Below are 25,072 nucleotides of genomic sequence, written 5' to 3' on the forward strand. Positions count from 1 at the left end.
CAATAAGGCTACTAAAAACCCAAGCGCTGGCAGCTATTTCGGTCAACGGATCAGCCTTGCTATCCAACGCGGTAATCCTGCCAGTATTCTTGGTACGCTTCCACGTAATGATAGTTTTAATTTTATGCAGAAGTAGTTATGTATATATCATATATTAATATAAATTATTGATTGAACAAAAAAAAGTTTGTTATACAAATCGTTCAGCTTTTTTGATTTCAATAACGAACGCAAACAATATTAATAAATCAGATAAAAAGAATTTTATTACAATGAAAAGTGCAAGTGCGTATGCAGATTGACGTAAATACTCAACATATTATCATAATGTCTTTTTCAAGAGTTATATATATACAAAACTCTGAAAGAAACCTAATTAAAATACGATTATTGTTTAAAAATGCATAATCAGAAATAAAATGTTTTAGGTTCTAGGACAGACATAAAAACATGCTATTGGTATTTAAACACAATATGATACAAAGTATATTATGCTTAACATTTTTTAATTTATAATCGTTGGGTCAAAGTGAAATTCACAAGGTGACAGCGATAAGTGTATCAAAATATTATTAAAAGAAATGATAATAAATACGATAGTATTAATTAATTTTGTTATCATTGTCTTTATGACCGATAAAACTAAAACAACATTAATCAATGTAAGTGATTTATTCGTCTTGTACGTGAAATTGCGCCGTTCCTTAGTTTGACCTTTAGTCTCAATTTAGTAGTATCGACCTGGACCGCAACAACTTCATTCTGCAGTTTGGTTCTTGGTAGATAGTTACTTGAAAACTATCGATGATTTTGGGGTGTGTATAGCAATAGGTCCGTAGTTATTTCTCCAACGGGGCATTGATAACTTCTAACTTCATGCCCGCTTAAATGTCTCTGCTTGTGGCGGCGACGTGGGACGGGTCGTTCTCTTCCCTAAAATATGGTTGAGGGAGGCGATGGCTGGCTCATGCGTCGTGCTGGTGAACGGGCGCTGCTTGTGGTTGCAGGATGATCCTGTTGCCGGAGACTCGGTTTCAGATTCTTAAAAGTTATTATATATATTGTCGCGTAGCAACGCTTCGACGTATATGACGAGACTTGTCAAACTTCATATCGTTCGTGATGCCTACTAAAAAAAAGTTCTGTGTCAAACTGGGGGTTTAAACAAACTTCCGAGCGATTGCGCTGTTCCGTTCTTCGATATCTCTTATAGTTTCAAGGAAAGCTTTTTAAATTAAACAGATCCATACTGATTTCTAATCACTGATCATTATGCTTGTGATTGGTGAGAGACTCAATATCAATTCCATGAATGTTATACCTAGAGGTAATTTACTGATTACCCCTATCACATTCGTAACTACGATAAAAACATGAATTAAATAAAGTATATAATAAAATTTGTATCATTTTCAAAAAATATTTGATGAAATCATTCAAACTCTTCTTATTAAACTAAAAGTATAGATACATTAAACAGTAGGTAATCGCAACACATACTGTACTTAACTTACTACTACGTACTGTACTTAATATAGTCCGTTTAAAAATATGTTAGAAGAGAAACAAAAAGAAGTCGACCGAAAATCTAAGAAAATAAGAAAACCGAAGATGAACATGGAAACCAAAACTAAGCCAAAGAAGAAAGATAACATTATGACTAATACTAAAACTAAAGAAAATAACAAGAATAAATGCTCAGAACAATAGTACTATTGTCCGTAGTGTCAAGAAAAGTACGGAGTAACGGCTGAAGCGTGGATTAAATGTTCAATATGTAACTCTTGGTGGCACGAAGACTGCACCATCTGCAAGAATGGCATAGGTATTTACTTGTGATCTATGTGTAGTAAAAGAAGTTTCGGATTTGCGTACACTTTATTGACGTTGCGTACACTTAACCGAAGGCATGCGGACACTTTCCCGCCGATACGGGTAAGTGTCCGCATTTCCCTTGATGATTAAAAGTTTCAATAAAAATAACAATTATTATTAGAATTTTAAAAATATGCTTTGTTATTACTGACAAATATTTATTACGTTAGAATAAACGTTATTTTTCGTACAGCTAAAACTTTTATTCTGAAAGCAATTTACTAAAAATTGCGCACAGTTGCCCCGCATGACTCTATATACCGTCGCGGCAACGATCCACCATTCGCATACTATATCTCTCGATAGGAATAGGTATTTAAGTAATAAATTTTGACGCGGGCCTAAGATATAGTTCTCACGAGTCACCACTTTTTACTTAATAATAGGTATTTATTACTTTCACAACTAACACTACACCGCCAAAATTTTTGGACATTTCTTTATAATAAATTAAATTTATCTCTAAACATGTTTCGTATGAATTAAAAGCTTCGGTTGTAAACACACAGTAAAGAAGCGTATGAAGAGATAGAAAAACTATTAGAAGAAGTAAGAATGTATAATAAATATGTTAAAGATAGTTTGATTGTTTATAAAATATATTTTGTAGATATGAATTTGTAAACTTTTTTTTTATGGAATAGGAGGACCTGTTGTTAAGTGATCACCGCCGCCCACAATCTCTTGCAACACCAGAGGAATCACAGGAGCGTTGCCGGCCTTTAAGGAAGGTGTACGCGCTTATTTTGAAGGTACTCTGTCGTATCGTCCCGGAAACACCGCACAAGGAAGCTCATTCCACAGCTTTGTAGTTCGTGGAAGAAAGCTCCTTGAAAACCGCACTGTGGAGGACCGCCACACATCCAGATAGTGAGGATGATATCCTAACTTGTGGCGTGTCGTGCGAAGGTGGAATTTGGCGGCAGGAATCAGGTTAAACAGCTGTTCGGAACACTCCCCGTGATAATTGCGGTAGAAGACACACAATGAAGCGACGTCTCTACGCAACGCCAAGTGATCCAGCCGTTCACAGAGCACTGGGTCCACGACAATTCGAGCTGCTCTGCGTTGCACGTGGTCAGATGGATCGAGCTGATACTGGGGTGCGCCAGACCAGAGATGACAGCAATATTCCATGTGTGGCTGGACCTGCGCTTTGTAGAGCGCTAGTATGTGGGCCGGTTTGAAGTATTGCCGTGCTCTATTAATGACGCCCAGTTTATTTCAAGCCAATTTGGCTTTGCCTTCCAGATGACCACGAAATTGGCAATCGCTTGAGATTTCGAGACCCAGTATTCCGATACCAGGCGAGGCTTTAAGGGAAGTGTTGTCGAAGAGCGGTGATACGACAAATGGTTTTTTTTTTGTGATAAACGCGCAAACTTGAGTCTTCTGGTGGTTAAATTGGACAAGGTTCAATTTTCCCCATTCCGCGACCTTCTCAAGAGAGGACTCGATAGAAGACACAAGTTACTCCCGGCACTGGTCGACGATTTCCCGAGAGAGACCTGCATGGCCTATGTATACGGCATCACCAGTGCTGTCGTCTGCATAGCGATTAATGTTAGAGGTGTCCAACATATCATTGATATGCAGAAGAAACAGCGTGGCAGACAGCACACAGCCTTGGGGCAGTCCAGCATTCACGGGCTTCGGGTTCGAGCAATATCCGTCGACAACGACCTGTATGCTGCGCCCAGTGAGGAAGCTGGAGGTCCACTTGCACAAGCTCTCGGGAAGCCCAAATGATGGAAGTTTTGAGAGGAGCGCCTTGTGCCATACACGATCAAAGGCCTTCGCTATATCCAGGCTAACTGCCAGGCCTTCCCCCTTGCCCTAGGTAATAGCAATAGTAGTTTGCCGGATCCGAACTGTCTCCTTTTTTTGGATCGGATGGACAAGGGCTGACTTCCATGAGTCAGGGACGCCTTTAGAATAAGAATGCCAGAATAAACGCGTTAGCACCGGCGTCAACTCAGGGGCATACGTTCTTAGCACGATTGGAGAAATGCCATCCGGCCCGCTCGACTTCCTGACGTCCAACAAAAACAGAGCTCGCCTAACAGACACCACGGGATGGTCGGCGGTGTTTTTTCGTTGTCATCAAGAGTCGAGTTGGAGGCGAAAAGAGCGCACAAGAGATCGGCTTTCGCTTTTGCCGTATGGGCCAGGGTGTCATTCCTCATGTGCAACAGCGGCATGGACGGCTGGCTGAAGTTACCAAGAGCAGCTTTCGACAACGACCAGAACTTGCGTGTTCCGGTCGAGTAACTGGAAAGCTGCTCGCCGATTTTGACGACGTGATTTGACTTTGCACGGGCGATTTGCCGCTTTAAAAATCTGGAGGCACGGTTGTATTTCCTCTTAAGAACTATGCAGTTCGAATCCTTTGTGCCCTACGCCGCAATCCAAGCTCGATACGCCTGTTTTTTGCAGTCAGATGCTACTGTAACTGACGCATCAAACCAGGGCTGTGATCTGCCACCGATCGGTACTACAGAGCTTGGTATAAAAATATCCATGCCCTGCAGTATCACATCGGCTACTGTAATGGCGCAGGTACTAGGATCATCCGAAGGGAAACAAACCTTGCCCCAAGGGTAGGATGCAAAAAAGGAACGCAACCTAACATTGGGATGCTGACTGCTGACTTGTAGTGCCAAACGCGGCGGGTCGCTGGTGGTCTGCCACGTTGGCGTCGGATAGGCACTACACTCCTGACCAGGCAATGGTCGGACGTTCCGAGAGGGGCGTCGACAAAGATCTGGTAACCATCGGGATGTGTCGTCAGCATAAGATCCAATAAGGACGGCATGTTGCTATCCACATCCGGGAGCCGCGTTGGCGACTCAACCAATTGGGACAGACCATACGCCAATGCAAAATTATGCACAGATCACCCTGCGTAGTCTGTGGTACGTGATCCAAGCCATTCGTCATCACCCAAGACTACGATTTCAGCGGAGGGGATCTGTGCAAGCACGTCGTCAATTGCCGCTTGAACGCAGCCCATGAGATGATCGGCTTCTGCGTTACCACTATGGGACCTGTAGACACACGCATAGATGCGGACGTGATCCTCTAAATCTACGCAGAGCCAGAGAGTGGACAGGTCCCTACCCTCAAAATTGCCGAGACGGCGACAGCAGATATCCCCCCTAACGTACACACATACCCCGGCATGAGGCAAAAAATTGTGCTCAATTTTGTACCCGAGGTACGTTAAATATGACGTATCGCTAGGTCGAGATATCTGCGTCTCCATACAAAAACACAAGGCCGGCTGCGCCGTCTCAAGGTGGTGGTGGACGGCGTTTAAATTGGAGTGAATTCCCCTGATATTGCAAAAGTCCACGTTGAGTGTGGAGCGGGGTGCCGTGGTGTTACTGCCTCGTTTGTCCTTGATCATGCGCGGTTCTGTGCCTTCCCCAGAATACGAAGGGCAGCCCGAGCTAGAGTGCTCGGGGAGGGATTCTCCGACTCTGGTAGAGCCGGTACCCTCCTGGGGTAAAATCGTTTTAAGATCCGCTGTCATATTCGTTGAGGGGGTAGGGGAATGGCCACCGTTCCTCGACACTAACCTATGCGAAAGATAGCGGCACTAGGCCGCTACTTCACGCCGGTATTCTGTGCGAGTGTGGTAATTAACCCGGACTAGTCCAGCCCGATTGTGCTGGCGTCAAAAGACGGCAGCGTGACTCTTCCACTTCTAAAAAGCCCTTAGTCGCCTCTTACGACACCCATGGGCCTGGGACTCCCCTATTCTTTTTATGCCTCGGGGAAAGTACAAGGCAACCTATAATTATACAAATTGATGTTTAAGACACACGTACCTTAATAGTTCAGCCTACATAATATCAGCACTAATGTAACAAAATATTTAATTGAGCTAATTATAAATTTAATCTTTAGTAATAATACAGTATTTGTACATTAGAATAAGTATATCTTCAGCCAGAAATAAAGTCAAGCCAAGCTTGGGTAGTTCGTGCCTTGCGACCACGTGCAGAGAATTGCTGGAAAGTCCAAGTGAAGTACGGCCTAGTGCCGCTACCTAGAGACATAGGATGTTAAAGTCTCATTTGCCCAGTAATTTCACTAGCTACGGCGCCCTTCAGACTGAAACACAGTATTGTTTACACATAACTGCTTCACTGCAAATAGGCGCCGTTGTGGTACCCATAATCTAGCAGGCATCCTGCGCAAAGCAGGCTTACACTAGTAAAGTAAAGTTAGTGACGAGGACCATCCCACCTGTCCCTACACCCGAATATGACAGCGGTCCTACAAGAGATTTTACCCCAGTAGGGTACCGGCTCTGCTAGAGCTCCGACTCTATCGCTCCTCGAGCATTCTCGCTCAGGCCGCCCGTTGTATTGTGGGGATGGCAAAGTACCGCACATTTCCAAAGACTAACGAGGCATCAATACCACGGCACCCCGCTCCACGCTTAATGTGGACTTTTACAACATTTGGGGAATCCTCTCCAATTTAAGTGCCGTCCACCACCACCATGAGACGGGCCTTGTTTTTCTTTACGGAGACGCAGATATCTCGACCGAGTGAAACAGCATATAATATAATATAGGCTGGATACAAAATTGAGCATAATTTTTTGCGTCATACCGGGGTATGTGTGTTCGTTAGAAATATCTGCTATCACCGCCTCGGCAATTTTCAGGGTAGACCTATCTACTCTTTGGTTCGTAGATTTCGAGGACTATATTTATATTGAAAAAAAAAAAAACTATTTTTAAAAAACCGACTTCAAAAATTAAAATTACAAAATAACTAAATTGAATACACCTCTTCTGAAAACCTGATACCTTTAATATTAATAAAGTACTATTTGTATGTGCTACCTATTTATAGGCTTAGGTTTTGACTCAGAGATGCAATAATTTTTATGGGACCAAATGGCAACTACTCCGCATCAAACTTAAGAAGAACGTAAATCATAAATCACAGCGTAATCGGTGTATATAAATAAAAAAATACCAATCAAATTGAGAACCTCCTCCTTTTTGAATTCGGTTAAATATCGTGTGAATACTACAGTCAGAACTCTAATAATGATGACGAAATTCACAAGTATTTAATTTCTTTCTTAAAATCTAAATTTGTTTTAATATGTATTAAAAACTATGTATATATTAATATGTATATATACCTATTATTTATACGTATTAGATGAATATTATAAAAAGTTAAGGTTAGAGTGTCGGCAGCGAAGCCATGCCAGGTACCGGTGGCAGGGCTGCAAGAAAGTTCCATACTATTCTGTATTCGATCTTTGAGACAACCAAGATAGCCAACCTAGATATATTGATTTACTTGGTGGTGAAGCAGCTTGTTGTATAGTTCACAAAAATATTAATGTTTGATTTATATGGATAAATTATGACGGCATCTGATGCGTTGGGCCTTCTGCTAACTCGAAAATTTATTTAGTTACGCATGACAGGTCTAGATTGCGCTAGTTGTCGCGCATACGCGTTTAATACGTGCGAATAATCGACTCGCGCGCCAAAAAACCAGTAAGACAGTTGTCTTCGAGTTGTCTGTCTGCCGTGATTGATTATATAACTTTTTAAGTGTTTTTGTGTGCCACGTGTCCGCTGCATATATTTTGAAGACTTGCTTGTGACATCAATCTAGTTCCCCGCGGTAGACTGTCTATTTACACGACAGCCTACCATCATTTATGTGTAGGGTTTAAATGCCCTACCACTTGGTGTAATGTTCGTCCTGTTGCATTTATCCATTGTTATTGAAGTGATAACTTCATAAGGAAAGTAAGCTGCTTCGTTAAATAACGCATATTTTAAATTACTCAGTAATATTTTTTGAAACTCTCCGGGTGTATTTGCTTATTTATTTTGTAATAAATAATAATAAAAGTTTTCAGAATTTTTCTGTCATTTGCAACATTCGTTAATTTCTTGTTTTTTTGTGTTTGATTTCTTCGTACATAAAAAGAGAAAACCAAGAAGCTGAAATGACTTTATAATGAAGATTATCATTATTTGTAAAATAAATTAAATCTAACTTGATAAATATAAGTAGAAAGGATTTTATTTATTCTAGGTAGAGAAAATGCCAACAGATTTGTTCAAAAAATGAGGTTACATCGTCAGCGTTGCTAAGAAAAGAAATAGCGAATAAATCTAACAATGCTGCTAGCTCTACAGCAATACGTGAGTGCTTAGTTGGTAACACGGCTTTAATTAATATTTATTTAATGTAATATATTTATGTATCTGTTAATTAAGGCTAAAGTAAATTATTATTAAGTTATTCAATCGCCAGTAAAGATTACACGCATACACTTTTTTTTATTATAGGATCTAATGGAAATCTGAAATAGAATAATTTTGTTTATTATTTTACTACATACAACAATGGGCATAATCAATGGCATGATATGTAATATTAACGGAAACGTACAACTGGCAACTCTCAAGTTGTGGCTGCATCTACAGGATCTACTTAACAGTTGATAACCTGCTCAACCCCATTATTTGCATATTGGGAAATTGATTTGAGAAAAATCTAAACAATTTGAGATTTTTGAGATTATTCGAGCTGAACAAGACATATCAAGTTTTACGAACGATGCGTGACTCAAATGGTTGGCTCAGTAGAAAAACGCTCAGACTGAACCCTAGAGATCACGGGTTCGAGTAGAGCATCGTTCATAAATTTTGGTTACAAATTTAATTATCCCAGAATGTAGGGTTATCATTGAAAAATATAACAAATTGTTAACATTCTCGTTGTTACTGTTTTATGTAATGTTTTTTTTATTACGACTTTATTGAAAATAGCTGACTATGACTATGGATCAAAAATCAATACTTTTGGAAAGAATATTTCATATAGACCTATTTTGAGATGAGGTTGTAGTACATTATATTGTAAACTTTAGGTGAAAAGTAATACGACGTGTGAAATCTAACTCCTGGGTTTTTATAATCACTAGGTACGGCTTTGGCCGCCAGACACACTACACCCAACAATACAATTCACAAAAATACTATTTATTTCAAAAAATACTATTATTTTAATCTTCAACCGATGACATGGCAGCTTTTGTACTATTTGTCGCAAAATTGACATTGTGACAAACATTAAGATGGGTTATGACAAAGAGACGCAAGATAAATAGCTTTGTCCCGTTCTATCTCAGCCTAAGTTGCATATCGCTTGTACTTTCCATTTGAAGTGAATTCAACAATTTTAATTCTGTAGTGTTAATTAATATTTTAAGTTCATAATACTAAGGAGCTATTATCAAGCGCGTCATACCTACTTCTTAGTTAGTGCTTACGGCTTCAAATTCAAAATCGGTTAGAGAATCAAAAGGACACAATAGATTTACTTTCCTTTTCTTTCTATGTATTTAGGCAATCCAAACAAATTACAATAATTTCTAACCTAAAGTCTTCATTAAATTACATTTAAATCTTATTGCAATCCTACAGGATAGCACAGCACAAATACCTACGATTTTAACAAATCAGGCGCTCGAAGAATTTTCATCATACATAAACTACAAAATTTCAAATCTACATAATTATTTTACTTTATTAAAAAATAACGACAAACTTCAATCAAAAAAATCTATGTCTAATTGGGCTATTTCAATAAGTGAGCGACACATTCATAAGGATTTACGGATACGAGGTGTTCAAAGTACATACTACATACTCTTTACCTTTAGTCTTTGGTTTTCCCCAACCAATGGTCGTTTTGTCGCCACTAAACTTGATTCCAACTTTTCGAATCGATTTATGTTTCATTTTCATTTTGTAATTTATATAGTGTGGTAAAATTTTAGTATACTTGTAATTTATATATTTTCTTAACCCATTAAAGGATGAGATGAATTTAAATAAATAAGTCAAATATGACGGAACGTGCAATAGCGGTAAGAACAATAATCTGTTTACTTTTAGTACTTACAGTAATTTCGACTTATTTTGTTCGAGATTACCCTTTACAACTTCGTATTTCAGATAACACTACCCGTAGTACTTTACTATTCAATCTCGAATGCTAGCAGTCAGTGAAATTACTACCGGTTTACTTTTCCTTAAAAATCACTTTATATATAATAGGAACGTAGGTACTTTTTTATTTTATAATACATAATATTCAAAATCTGGTGTAAACAGAAAACAACTTGACGACTTCAGTACTATATTATAATTGTCTAATAAAATTATTCGAAGAATAAAGCATATTAAATGTTATGAATACATAATAAATATCTCTAATGTTTATTCCAATAATAATAATTTAGATTTAAGGTATTTATTCAAAACATTTTCAATACGTATGGATTTATGAAATTTAATGAACGGATTTTAATTAAATTCTAGTCAAGACCTAGCCTAGAGCAAGTAATGGCTATTGTAGACTTCATGAAACAACACCCAGCATTAGGTTTGGGTCAACTCAGGGGAATTGAAGGAAGAGAAGAAAGTAAAAAGCTTTGGATGAAACTGACACGAATTGTAAACAATATCAATGGACCTACTAGACCCATGAAGTCTTGGATAAAGGTATTTTTATATTAACTTTAATTTACAATTTAAACATCCAATATAACTCAAAATATTTAGAATAAATGTTACACTTTCAGTATTGGGCTGATAAAAAATCAACAGTAAGATCAAAAGTTGTATCAAGTGGTAATGATTCTAATATTTTATCATCTAATATTGACAAGCGAATATGGGATCTATTTCTAGCAAATGATGATGGAAACAGTAAGTATATCTGTAATGACTTAAATCTTTTCTGGATAGGTTCTAGTAGTAGTGAGAGATAAAAAAGATATTAGATATTTGCTCTGAAACACACTTATTCATTTTGCCAAGCCTGTGGCCTAGTGGGATTGGGTATATACTGTAAAGGAGCCAGATAAAAATGAATAGGAATGAAAAGGTTTATATAAATGGAAGAAGCTAAAAAGTATGCCACAACCTTGGCAAGTGGATACACATAATGACCTTCCCCTGTGATAGGATTGTGTAAGTACAAATATGATGATAGTTTATAATAACTTTTACTCAATATGTGCCATTCCCAAATAGCTATCTTCTCTTATTTGACCCTCAATCCAACTCAATAAATATCTAGTATTAGCCTCAAGACAATCAGTCTTTATATATAGCTCATAAGATGCATCTTGCATCTATGCAGCTCAGAAGGTTACGAAACATCTTGCATCATCTTATAGATCATTTACAGAATTGAATATTAAGATATGTTGGTAACCCTCTGAGCTAAGTCTAAGAGCTGTGATAATTTGTCCATCTTTGATGTTACTAGGACCTTATTTTGCTCACCGCCCACTTTGAGAATATGTTTTTTTCTAGAGTATTTTTTTGCCTTTTTAGACTATATTTTTTTATCTACACACGCCCCATCTGCGCCATCTCAATGCCCCCTAATTTTCTCTGGGTGTTCTACTGCCCCCCGAAAGTCTCAAACACCCACAAAGGGGCGTTATTGCCCACATTGAGAACCTATGCACTAGGATAACCTGTAACATTACATGGGGTGGGTCTATCTAAGATAAATGCCCAGTGCTGCAACTGATCTACCAGTACAATATCAAGCTTATTTGCAATAATATTTATGTCTGTGTAATTGTAAAACTGTCCCAGTAGAGTTTGGACATGGTTAAACATTCTACAGTCATCATAGCCTTTACTTTATTAATAATATTATAAATTTGTATAAAGTTAATATTAAATTGAAACTTTGGCATGCATTCATTTTTAGAATCCCGTAATTCAGTAAAAGTTGAAAACAGCTTTTTGGAGAGCAACAATACATATAATGAAAATAGCTTAGAAGATAATGCCGCTGATGAAGATATACATCTCAGTGAAACAAATGAACCCGTGGATGTTGAGGAACGACACCTAAATTTGATGGAGAAACTTGTGAGTAGTAATGTTATTCTCACAATACATGTTCTATAACAATGCTCTATATAATAAAAACCTCCAATATCATTAATTAATTAACTATAGTGCAATGAAGGCTTATATTTATTCTCTATCTGTTATTCAAATTCAAATATTTTTATTCAAAATAGGATGTGAAAACACTTATTGAAAGTCAAAAAACTACCACCCATTCCAAAATGAATGTGTCAGACCTGAGAAGAATGGGCGCAACAAACTCAGCGGGCTTTTTTTTTCATTGAATAAATATGTTTACAAAGTAATATTGTACAATTAAACTTATTATTTAATAGCCTGAGGGAGGTCACTCCATTCCCAATCTGTGGTATCATTCAGAAAGTCATTTATGTTATAGTAACCTTTACCACACAAACGTTTTTTAACAATTCTTTTGAATAACGTAATACTTTTGTTTTGAACATTTTCTGGGAACTTGTCGTAAAAGCATATACATCGCCCCACAAAAGATTTACTAACTCGATGTCTTCCAAACTAATTATTATTTGACAACTCCAGCATCTCCAAAGTATCTTCATTGTCTTATTACCCCCCCTCCCATATACTCTTTGTATCTAACTCCATAGTTCTTTTAGGCCAAATTTGTTATTTATGTGGACTCGGCCTTAGATCTTTGAGCCTTTGCCCTAAGACTTATGATTGCGATAATATTGTTATGTTGTGGTAGGTTACCAGGTGGTATGTGGTACCAACCATATACCACTTGATAGGTTAGGCTGTTTATAGGATCCCTGCCTTATTACAATCATGGCTATATCATCTGTCTGTCTGTCCACACTGAATAGGAATTAAATACATTTTTTTAATGGAATAGGAGGACAAACTAGCGTACGGGTCACCTGGTGTTAAGTGATCACCGCCGCCCACATTCTCTTGCAACACCAGAGGAATCACAAGAGCGTTGCCGGCCTTTAAGGAAGGTGTACGTGCTTTTTTTGAAGGTACCCATGTCGTATCGTCCCGGAAACACCGCACAAGGAAGCTCATTCCACAGCTTTGTAGTACGTGGAAGAAAGCTCCTTGAAAACCGCACTGTGGAGGACCGCCACACATCCAGCTGGTGGGGATGATATCCTAACTTGAAATATATTAGCTGTTAATGAGTTTGTATAAAACAATTTCAGATGAGAACAAAAATGTCTTGATTCATAGATACCTACTATTTATTGAGTGTGATTTTTTTATTTTAATAATTAGTATTCGTTGAAATTTGAGCCTTCCTCTTCTTTCTCATTTTATTAAAATGTATACATTTATTTTTCTTTCTTTTCTGAGGTGTCAATTTATTATTTAATTGTTCTGATACAAACTAACGAAAAACGTTTTTTTTTTATATAATGTAAACATATAGATTTATTATCAGGTCAAAGTGATGACTGAACAGGCAAATGCAATGTTGCAACTAGCTCAGGCATCACAGGCCTCCTCTGAAGCTATGGAGAAGATGGCTGAAGCTTCAAATATTCAGGTGTGTATTGTTTCTTGAATCATTTGAAACACCAGTGGGAGGCTCCTTTGCACAGAATGCCGGCTAGATTATGGGTACCACAACGGCGTCTATTTCTGCCGTGAAGCAGTAATGACTAAGCATTACAGTGTTTCGGTCCGAAGGGCGCCGTAGCTAGTGAAATTACTGGGCAAATGGGACTTAACATCTTCTGTCTCAAGGTGACGAGCGCAGTTGTAGTGCCGTTCAGAATTTTTGGGGTTTTTCAAGAATCCTGAGCGGCACTGCATTGTAATGGGCAGGGCGTATCAATTACCATCAGCTGAACGTCCTGCTCGTCCCGTCTCTTATTTTCATAAAAAAAAACACAAGCACAAAATTATTGTATACTTCATTAAAACTTAATCAAGAACAATAATAGATAATCCTCGCAAATTGATATAGGAATGAAATCTTGTCATATTAGATTTCAAATATAATTATGGTAGAGTCAATAATTTAAATAACTTAAATATTTTTGATGACGACTCAAAAGTGATAAGTTTAAGCCAATTATTTTCTAATATTCCTACTGTGGCTTCTGTGGAAGGGGCACTACAATTGAGCCAATGTCACGTTGCCGTAGACAATCAAGCTTACAGTGTGTTATTTGATCGGTTTTAACGAATTTACCAGTGTTTATGGTAATGAACTTTGCCAAGATTGAACAAAGTTTTAAAAAGAATTATTTATACAGATGATTTAAGTCTTCTTTAGTGTTAATTCCGCCAATTTTTTTTGTTGACTAGACTTAATCACATCCACACTGTCTCGTGTCAGATTTTGGCGAGACAACACGTCCTGAGGATGCCTCGTGGAGAGGCGAAACACGTGTCGAATTGTTTAAAAACAAATATTGGCGGAATTAACACTAAAGAAGACTTAAATCATTTGTATAATTATGGGTTTTCGCAATAAACGCCTACTTCAATAAATTTTCAAGAATTATTTATACCTGAAACAAGTATACATGCTGTTAGATTATAATGGACACACCATAAACTAAGTAGACATAAGCATAATAGACGAACCCTGTGTGAGAGTGAGATAACTATCCTTACATAAAAACCTAGGTGTGAGAAAGAGACGAAATAGATGAAGACCATGAAACCGTTATGAACCAATTTAGTGTCCAATAGTCTCCTGTCAAATTGGACTGCATTTTAATTTTAGTGTTTTCATCGAAATTGTTCTGTGTTTTAACGGTTATTAAGATAAATAAAATGGTGTCGTGTTCTGTTTAGATTGTGTTGTTATCTACAGTAACAATCCAAATAAAGAAAAATTTCACAGGTAAATACTGATTCTTCTATACTATTTAAAGGCCGGCAACGCTCCTGTGTTTCCTCTGGTGTTGCAAGAGATTGTGGGCGGCGGTGATCACTTAGCAACAAGTGACCCGTACGCTCGTTTGTCCTCCTATTCCATAAAAAAAATACTGCTTTCGTGGGGCATATTTTCGTAACACATATTCACAAAAAAAAAAATTGTATTATAAACGCAGTAAACACTCTATTTTCTAAAGATTATAAAATTAAAAAAAAAAGTGTTAGAAAATTAAATATGATATACGTGAATATATTTGAATGTTTATGTATATTTGTCGCAAGGATTGACCAAATCCAAATTCTACACTAACTCACTACCACATCTGTAAAACTAGCACACATGAACATTTTAAATTTAGTCTCGCCGTAGTGTTTGTATATTACGCTAGGATAATAGTTTATGGGACAAACACAGATTAATTTAAGGCTATTTTTTTTTTAAATATTAACTGGCTCCGTCGACTGAATGTCGACGATTCGGCCAACGTCAAGGTGGAGAGATTTTTTATTTTAATTTAGCTGATTGAAATGGAAATGATCGGTTGATATAGCTGTGTTTTTTTTTGTGAACTGAAGAATAGGCAACAAGAGTTAGTACGGTTAGTAATAAACACCCATAATATTAACAACCTTGTTAGTATCTAATCTAAGTTCAAGGGAGAAATGTGTGAATGTAAGTGGGAATATGTGCCTAATAGAAGCGTAGAAAGTATGGAGGATAGAAATTACAATTTAATATTATTGCGGGAAATAAATTTGAATAGTTTGTTGCCTTTGACATTGACTTTAGATCACATTGAGTCACTTCAGTAGTATAGAAGTATTATATAGTGACACGGGAGTGGGTCAGGGATTGGAAATAATACTCCGCTTATAGGAACGAGTCTTTATTTGCGTTCACTTTTTCTGAACTTGCACTTCGCCGGTCTGCCGCTGTTCCTCTTGTGGGCGGCGGTACCTTCAACGCGTCACACTGCACCGAACACTACTTGTCTTCTGTCTTCTTCTTCTTAGAACACTTCCACTTTTCACTACTTCTTTTCTTCTTCTTCTTCTTTACACTTTCGAGTCAGAACTAGAACTGCCGTAGGCCACGCTTAGTACGGCTTATATACCCCCGGATCCGTTCTATTTTCAAAATGATTCTCCCATTCCATCTTTAAATTTAAATTGTACTAGAAAATTCTTTTAACTATTTTTATCATGCTTACACATTTTCCATCCCTTTTTTTCTGTTCGATTTGATCCTGAACTTACTAGAAATTGCCTTTAACTTTACAAAACCCAAAAAAAAAACATACACTGGTAGGTGTATCGAACCCGGGTCTACAGTGTCTAAAGTAAACACTTTTCCGCTGAGCTACGAGTAATGCTGACGGAGCTGTTGAAATTAACAATGTCTTGAAGTTTGACAACTCTCGTCATATACTTCGAAGGGTTGCTACGCAACAATAGTATATTAGTTCAGTCAGCATCAAATAATTAATTGCATGTATTTTTTGTATTGCATAACTTTTTTTACATACTATTTACATTCGTTGATATACATGATTGGCTGGATTGGCTGATTACTACTTACTATTTATTTAAAATCGCTTATAAAATGCTCACAGAATACCTTTATTTTTTATTTATGGTGTGTGTGGATGATGCAGCTACTGTACTCAATAACTTTTGTATTAATTTAGATTTACTTTTTTGACTTACTCGTGTAAGACGTTGACTATTTGACGTTTGAGTGTGTCTGTTGCATCATTTTACATTTAACATATTATATTGTAATTTGAAATGATTTGTAAATCGATGTACTTAAATGTAAATCTTGATATAAAAGAGTGGCAATGAGTTTCTTGCTACTTCATCTCATTAGCTCAACCCTTTACGAAGTAGCGGTAGATTCAATAAGAAAATTATTTTTTTTTTGACATTCATAAGTGTCATTTCCGTAATCTAAGTGAATAAACTGATTTTGATTTGATTTGATTTACTCGCTGGTCACTTACTTAAGAACGCTGTATCGTTTATTATTTTATTCAAATTATAAATCCGAACACTATGGCTCTGTGGTTGTAGGTCATCGTATAATTTTGGCGCCATTAACTTGAAATGTATTAGCTGACTTGACGGTGATTGCTTCAAATGAAAACAATGGGAAGAAGTAAAAGTTGTAATAAATCTGTTAGGCAAGTATTAATAATATTTCGGGAGAGGGATTGCTTGTAGAAAAAGATAGCCGGCCATCTTACAATACTCAAAAGCAATGATCATAAAATATTATTTTTAGTTTATAACTTTCATTTATTTTTATACTATTGAAAACTTCTATTAAAAATCCTGAGATTTCATATGATTTGCTAAATCCAACCGCAATTCTGAGAACTCAGTACTAATCCGGAGATATGGTAACCCTAATCCAAGTCACCTGGCCAGACGTCCACTGGAGTTGTTATTCGATTTTTGAATTATATTTGTTATGCCTACTAATACATTTTATTTTGACGTTTGATCCAGTGACTAACAAATCAGATTTTAAATAGACAAATATTTGAATTTTAATTTGAAAAATGGAGTATAAAATAGAATGTATACTATCATTTAAAGGCATTGAAAATATTCTGCCCCTTTTATAAAATATTGATTGAAGAACATTATACGAGTATGCAGAATTAATTATATTGTGTATAATTTTCAGTCTCGCGCTATAGAGCGTCTGGCAGGCACATTTGAGACAATTGGTTCCACCGCACACGACATCACCGGCGCGCTCGTTGATATCGATGCTACTATGAAGAGGTTTTACACCACTGCACCTACTTAGCAATACGCTATGTGAATAGATATGAGATTCAGTCTAGTCTATACATTTGTCACAGACCTGATTATTTATTATAGTCTATAGATGACAGCTGTCAAATTGTGTACATTAAGATGCGATGCATTCCAGGGTTTTAGTGTCTGTCGGAATAGACGTGTTTATTTATTATAGTGTATCGCGGACTGCTGTCAATTTGTATACAATTAGATCTGTGTGTATTAAATGTCAACGAACAGATGTGATGTTTTCCAGGGTTCTAGTGTCTGTCGGAATAGACGTGTTTATTTATTATAGTGTATCGCTGACAGCTGTCAAATTGTATACAATTAGATCTGTGTGTATTAAATGTCAGCGAACAGATGCGATGTATTCCAGGGTTTTAGTGTCTGTCGGAATAGACGTGTTTATTTATTATAGTGTATCGCTGACAGCTGTCAATTTGTATACAATTAGATCTGTGTGTATTAAATGTCAACGAACAGATGCGATGTATTCCAGGGTTCCAGTGTCTGTCGGAATAGACGTGTTTATTTACTATAGTGTATCGCTGACAGCTGTCAATTTGTATACAATTAGATCTGGGTGTATTAAATGTTAACCAACAGATGCGATGTATTCCAGGGTTCTAGTGTCTGTCGGAATAGACGTGTTTATTTACTATAGTGTATCGCTGACAGCTGTCAATTTGTATACAATTAGATCTGGGTGTATTAAATGTTAACCAACAGATGCGATGTATTCCAGGGTTCTAGTGTCTGTCGGAATAGACGTGTTTATTTACTATAGTGTATCGCTGACAGCTGTCAATTTGTATACAATTAGATCTGGGTGTATTAAATGTTAACCAACAGATGCGATGTATTCCAGGGTTCTAGTGTCTGTCGGAATAGACGTGTTTATTTACTATAGTGTATCGCTGACAGCTGTCAATTTGTATACAATTAGATCTGGGTGTATTAAATGTTAACCAACAGATGCGATGTATTCCAGGGTTTTAGTGTCTGTCGGAATAGACGTGTTTATTTACTATAGTGTATCGCTGACAGCTGTCAATTTGTATACAATTAGATCTGGGTGTATTAAATGTTAACCAACAGATGCGATGTATTCCAGGGTTCTAGTGTCTGTCGGAATAGACGTGTTTATTTACTATAGTGTATCGCTGACAGCTGTCAATTTGTATACAATTAGATCTGGGTGTATTAAATGTTAACCAACAGATGCGATGTATTCCAGGGTTCTAGTGTCTGTCGGAATACACATGATCATGTATTATAGTGAATCGCTGACAGCTGTCAAATTGTATACAATTAGATCTGTGTGTATTAAATGTCAACGAACAGATGCGATGTATTCCAGGGTTTTAGTGTCTGTCGGAATAGACGTGTTTATTTACTATAGTGTATCGCTGACAGCTGTCAATTTGTATACAATTAGATCTGGGTGTATTAAATGTTAACCAACAGATGCGATGTATTCCAGGGTTCTAGTGTCTGTCGGAATACACATGATCATGTATTATAGTGAATCGCTGACAGCTGTCAAATTGTATACAATTAGATCTGTGTGTATTAAATGTCAACGAACAGATGCGATGTATTCCAGGGTTTTAGTGTCTGTCGGAATAGACGTGTTTATTTACTATAGTGTATCGCTGACAGCTGTCAATTTGTATACAATTAGATCTGGGTGTATTAAATGTTAACCAACAGATGCGATGTATTCCAGGGTTCTAGTGTCTGTCGGAATAGACGTGTTTATTTACTATAGTGTATCGCTGACAGCTGTCAATTTGTATACAATTAGATCTGGGTGTATTAAATGTTAACCAACAGATGCGATGTATTCCAGGGTTCTAGTGTCTGTCGGAATACACATGATCATGTATTATAGTGATTCGCTGACAGCTGTCAAATTGTATACGAATAGATCTGTGTGTATTAAATGTCAACGAACAGATGCGATGTATTCCAGGGTTTTAGTGTCTGTCGGAATAGACGTGTTTATTTACTATAGTGTATCGCTGACAGCTGTCAATTTGTATACAATTAGATCTGGGTGTATTAAATGTTAACCAACAGATGCGATGTATTCCAGGGTTCTAGTGTCTGTCGGAATACACATGATCATGTATTATAGTGATTCGCTGACAGCTGTCAAATTGTATACGAATAGATCTGTGTGTATTAAATGTCAGCGAACAGATGCGATGTATTCCAGGGTTTTAGTGTCTGTCGGAATAGACGTGTTTATTTACTATAGTGTATCGCTGACAGCTGTCAATTTGTATACAATTAGATCTGGGTGTATTAAATGTTAACCAACAGATGCGATGTATTCCAGGGTTCTAGTGTCTGTCGGAATACACATGATCATGTATTAAATGAATCGCTGACAGCTGTCAAATTGTATACGAATAGATCTGTGTGTATTAAATGTCAGCGAACAGATGCGATGTATTCCAGGGTTTTAGTGTCTGTCGGAATAGACGTGTTTATTTACTATAGTGTATCGCTGACAGCTGTCAATTTGTATACAATTAGATCTGGGTGTATTAAATGTTAACCAACAGATGCGATGTATTCCAGGGTTCTAGTGTCTGTCGGAATACACATGATCATGTATTATAGTGATTCGCTGACAGCTGTCAAATTGTATACGAATAGATCTGTGTGTATTAAATGTCAACGAACAGATGCGATGTATTCCAGGGTTTTAGTGTCTGTCGGAATAGACGTGTTTATTTACTATAGTGTATCGCTGACAGCTGTCAATTTGTATACAGTTAGATCTGTGTGTATTAAATGTCAACGAACAGATGCGATGTATTCCAGGGTTCCAGTGTCTGTCGGAATAGATGTGTTTATTTATTATAGTGTATCGCTGACAGCTGTCACATTGTATACAATTAGATCTGTGTGTATTAAATGTCAGCGAACAGATGCGATGTATTCCAGGGTTTTAGTGTCTGTCGGAATAGACGTGTTTATTTACTATAGTGTATCGCTGACAGCTGTCAATTTGTATACAATTAGATCTGGGTGTATTAAATGTTAACCAACAGATGCGATGTATTCCAGGGTTCTAGTGTCTGTCGGAATACACATGATCATGTATTATAGTGAATCGCTGACAGCTGTCAAATTGTATACGAATAGATCTGTGTGTATTAAATGTCAACGAACAGATGCGATGTATTCCAGGGTTTTAGTGTCTGTCGGAATAGACGTGTTTATTTACTATAGTGTATCGCTGACAGCTGTCAATTTGTATACAATTAGATCTGGGTGTATTAAATGTTAACCAACAGATGCGATGTATTCCAGGGTTCTAGTGTCTGTCGGAATACACATGATCATGTATTATAGTGAATCGCTGACAGCTGTCAAATTGTATACGAATAGATCTGTGTGTATTAAATGTCAACGAACAGATGCGATGTATTCCAGGGTTTTAGTGTCTGTCGGAATAGACGTGTTTATTTACTATAGTGTATCGCTGACAGCTGTCAATTTGTATACAATTAGATCTGGGTGTATTAAATGTTAACTAACAGATGCGATGTATTCCAGGGTTCTAGTGTCTGTCGGAATACACATGATCATGTATTATAGTGAATCGCTGACAGCTGTCAAATTGTATACGAATAGATCTGTGTGTATTAAATGTCAACGAACAGATGCGATGTATTCCAGGGTTTTAGTGTCTGTCGGAATAGACGTGTTTATTTACTATAGTGTATCGCTGACAGCTGTCAATTTGTATACAATTAGATCTGGGTGTATTAAATGTTAACCAACAGATGCGATGTATTCCAGGGTTCTAGTGTCTGTCGGAATACACATGATCATGTATTATAGTGAATCGCTGACAGCTGTCAAATTGTATACGAATAGATCTGTGTGTATTAAATGTCAACGAACAGATGCGATGTATTCCAGGGGTCTACTGTATGTTGGGATGTAAGAGAGACGGAATATGTGATACTCTGGATTTAGATTATCTATATAGATTTAATTTGATCTCATATTTTATTTGAGTTTAAGGAAAATGAAAAAGCAACTGGCTGAGTTTATCTATATAAACATCAATGTTTTACCGATAAAATCAGGTCAGGTTTAATACTGTAGTACCTACTACGTCTTACACTCCCGATTTGTATGACACTTTGTGTTAGTATGCGTGCATGGCTCTAAATAGATAGGTCCCGGTAGGTGCAAGCATTTATATGATGAATATGAATGTTTGTTTCCGAGTCATGGATGTTTAAATGTATTTATGTATGTATATATGAATTTATGTATGTTTAAGTAAGTATATTGTATTAAATATATCATTATCTTGTAACCCATAACACAGGCTTAACTTGGGGCAAGATAATTTGTGTGAAAAGTGTGTCAATATTATATTACTATAAATAGAGGTTCATTCTGAACTCAATTTTTTTCGATGTTTTCAAAGTTGTCATTGTCATCTACATGTTTAAGTGAGCCAAGGTTTTTATGTTTGTCGTATAATTATGTGTTGCTAACCCATTATAAAAAAATAAGATGCAAACTTATATTCGATTGTGGTATAGTTTGAATATTACTTTGTTTTTGTAAATAAACTTGTAACTCACGTGTAAAGTACCAATTACGTAAATATTTTCTTTAATACTGTAGAGAGATAAAGAGTAGGAGAGAGAGAGAGAGAGATAGTGAGAGAGAGAGAGATAGTGAGAGAGAGAGAGAGAGAGAGAGAGAGAGAGAGTGAGATAGTGTATGTGTATGTGTGTGTTAGAGTGAGAGTCAAAGTCAAACTTTATTCAAATAGACTTAAACTAAGCGCTTAAGAATCGATATTATGAATATTTATTTAATTAAAATTATTATAAAGAGTTATTATTAGGTGGACCACGAGCATTATCCCATATTACTTTATCCTCTATATATTCCTTAAACTTATTATAGGCTTTTTAATGACGCGATTCTTTTTAATTTCTTTGAATAGGTATAAGAAGGAGTTAGACATGTTATGTTATTTGGAATTTCATTTAAGTACTGCACACTACGATGGAAACCTTGAGAGGCTCAATATGGTCGGCAAAATAGATGGGAAGAGGCCTCGTGGACGCAGTCCAACACGATGGTCCGATCAGATCCGCTCCGCCCTCGACTCTACGGTTCACAATGCCTTTCACACCGCCAGAGACAGGAATAGATGGAGAGCGATCATACGTGAGAAAGTGATACAGAGGGGTGGTCACGACCCTCAGTACTGATGATTACGACGCAGGGAGGAGACTGCACACTAAGACATGCAAATAAGTTTTGTATTTTACTTTTCTCCTGAGACCTTGTTAAAAGGATATGGAAATTACGTTATAATGCGCAATAAGTACCTCTAATAATAATAGTAATAGCCTTTTATTCAGACAAAAACTAATCCTAATACATGACTCTTATCTAAATCCTTAATTGTCTGTGTGCCTCTGGGCAAAGGCCTCTCGTGTTCTTCTCCAATCTTCTTTATTTGTAGTTAGTCTAATGCAGGTTCTTCTAGCCATTTTCACTATTTCATCTTCCCATCTGCCCATCTTCTAATTTGCCTACTACTATTTCTCTTGCAACCTCTTTGGTACCATGTAATGATAGTTTTGCTCCATTTATCAGGTCCTCTCATGAGGTGTCCAGCCCATTTCCATTTTAGACTCTTTATAGCATAAGCAACATCGGCTATTCTTGTCTCTCAAATGTCTATTGCTTGTCTTTTGTTGAACATGCTTCTTTCCATGGCTCGCTGGCATACCTACAACCTATTGCGTTGTGCTGCTGTGAGTTCCCAAGGCAGCCATAGGTAAGAATCGGCAATACCTACTATTGGTAGTACGTCTAAATATGGCTATGTAAAATTTCACCAAGTAGAGAGGCCAAGGAGAGAATGTCAGTGATTACTCTGAAAGCAAAACTTCAACATCTCAGTGTCGACAATGATAAGGGCTACATACGAAGATAGGCTAGGTTAGCGTTCGTCGCCTGATAATGTATTTTTTTTATGGAATAGGAGGACAAACGAGTATACGGGTCACCTGGTGTTAAGTAATCACCGCCGCCTACATTCTCTTGCAACACCAGAGGAATCACAAGAGCGTTGCCGGCCTTTAAGGAAGGTGTACGCGCTTTTCTTGAAGGTACCCATGTCGTATCGTCCCGGAAACACCGCACAAGGAAGCTCATTCCACAGCTTTGTAGTACGAGGGAGAAAGCTCCTTGAAAACCGCACTGTGGAGGTGTGCCACACATCAAGATGGTGGGGATGATATCCTAATTTGTGGCGTGTCTTGCGAAGGTGGAATTCGGCGGCAGGAATCAGGTTAAACAGCTCTTCGGAACACTCCCCGTGATAAATGCGGTAGAAGACACACAATGAAGCGACGTCTCTACGCAACGCCAAGTGATCCAGCCGTTCACAGAGCACTGGGTCCCCGACAATGCGAGCTGCTCTGCGTTACACGCGGTCGAATGGATCGAGCTGATACTGGGGTGCTGTGATATGTATATAAGGTACACGTAGACATTGCGTGCATTAGGTATGTACATCTGCCTTGAAACTAATGCTGTTTATTTTATCTCTATCTCATTTTATGTGCCCTGCCAACACTTGAATCCTGATATATATTTTTAACTATATTATTCAAAATTTTACTAGTATAGACACTCTATTAAATTATTTTTTATGACAGAAAACCACAACAGTGGTGTAACATTTTTCGCAATTTTTCTACTCTAATTTATAACTCTGTTAATTTTATAATCAATTAATTAATGCTTGTTACAAATAAAAACTTTTTTAATAATTTAATTTGCTCCACTCACGGCACATATCCTGTATGTTTGAAAAGACAATACTCGATATAACAGTCAAGATTAGAACACAATCAGAATATTTCAGTATGACGAATGGTATATAATACCTTTTTTGGGTTTATGTCACCGTTCAGAAAGCTCGTTCAGAAATTATTCTTGCCTTAACACCAACTTTTACAAATACCTTCGGGTAAGTATTACAATTATTGTAAATATCTGAAAATATCTCATGCTATTTTCTCAAAAAAGTATTTCTAGTCACACAGAATCAACACGTTTTTCGGCAGATATATTAAAACCGTAGTCTACCTTACTAATATAAGAATAATATGTGAATAGATAGTTGGTAGAATAGGTAAAGATTATGTATGATTTTATGTAAATTATAAAGTAAAAACTATTGTTATGACAGCTATTTTTTTGAACTACACCTACATTTACAGCTCTGTGGTCCAATCCTTTACATCGCGGTGAAGCCCACAACAGCTCTATCCGTCGTTTAAACTGCAGATCCTTGGGACTTAAGACTAAACTTTGACGGCCTTACAAATAAACTGGGTATAAAGTTATACCTGACAACAAACCAAAACGTTATTTTGCTTAATATGCTTGATACAATCTAACGTTTTCCGCGTTTATTTGCAAGTGTGTCTGACATTTGGAAAACTTCAGAATTATCGTTGTATTGACTGTGTTGTCAGCGATATAGTCGACATTTT

The 25,072-nt window shown here is 37.0% G+C and overlaps 1 protein-coding gene across 2 annotated transcripts; it reads left to right on the plus strand.

The window, feature by feature from the left end:
• Positions 1 to 9,619: 9,619 nt before the first annotated feature.
• On the plus strand, positions 9,620 to 24,756 carry LOC126971680 (uncharacterized). 2 transcript variants are annotated; one of them, XM_050818071.1, is made up of 6 exons: positions 9,620 to 9,805; positions 10,260 to 10,442; positions 10,523 to 10,649; positions 11,671 to 11,834; positions 13,240 to 13,344; positions 17,383 to 24,756. In XM_050818071.1, exons 1-6 carry the CDS (start codon positions 9,785 to 9,787, stop codon positions 17,506 to 17,508), a joined length of 726 nt encoding a protein of 241 aa, XP_050674028.1. In that variant the 5' UTR covers positions 9,620 to 9,784; the 3' UTR covers positions 17,509 to 24,756. The 2 variants fall into 2 exon arrangements, with proteins under 2 accessions (XP_050674028.1, XP_050674027.1); XM_050818070.1 differs by lacking the exon at positions 9,620 to 9,805 and adding an exon at positions 9,852 to 9,999.
• The last annotated feature ends 316 nt before the right edge of the window (positions 24,757 to 25,072 follow it).

The sequence above is a fragment of the Leptidea sinapis genome, chromosome 24 (assembly GCF_905404315.1).
Source record: "Leptidea sinapis chromosome 24, ilLepSina1.1, whole genome shotgun sequence".
Taxonomy (NCBI): domain Eukaryota; kingdom Metazoa; phylum Arthropoda; class Insecta; order Lepidoptera; family Pieridae; genus Leptidea; species Leptidea sinapis.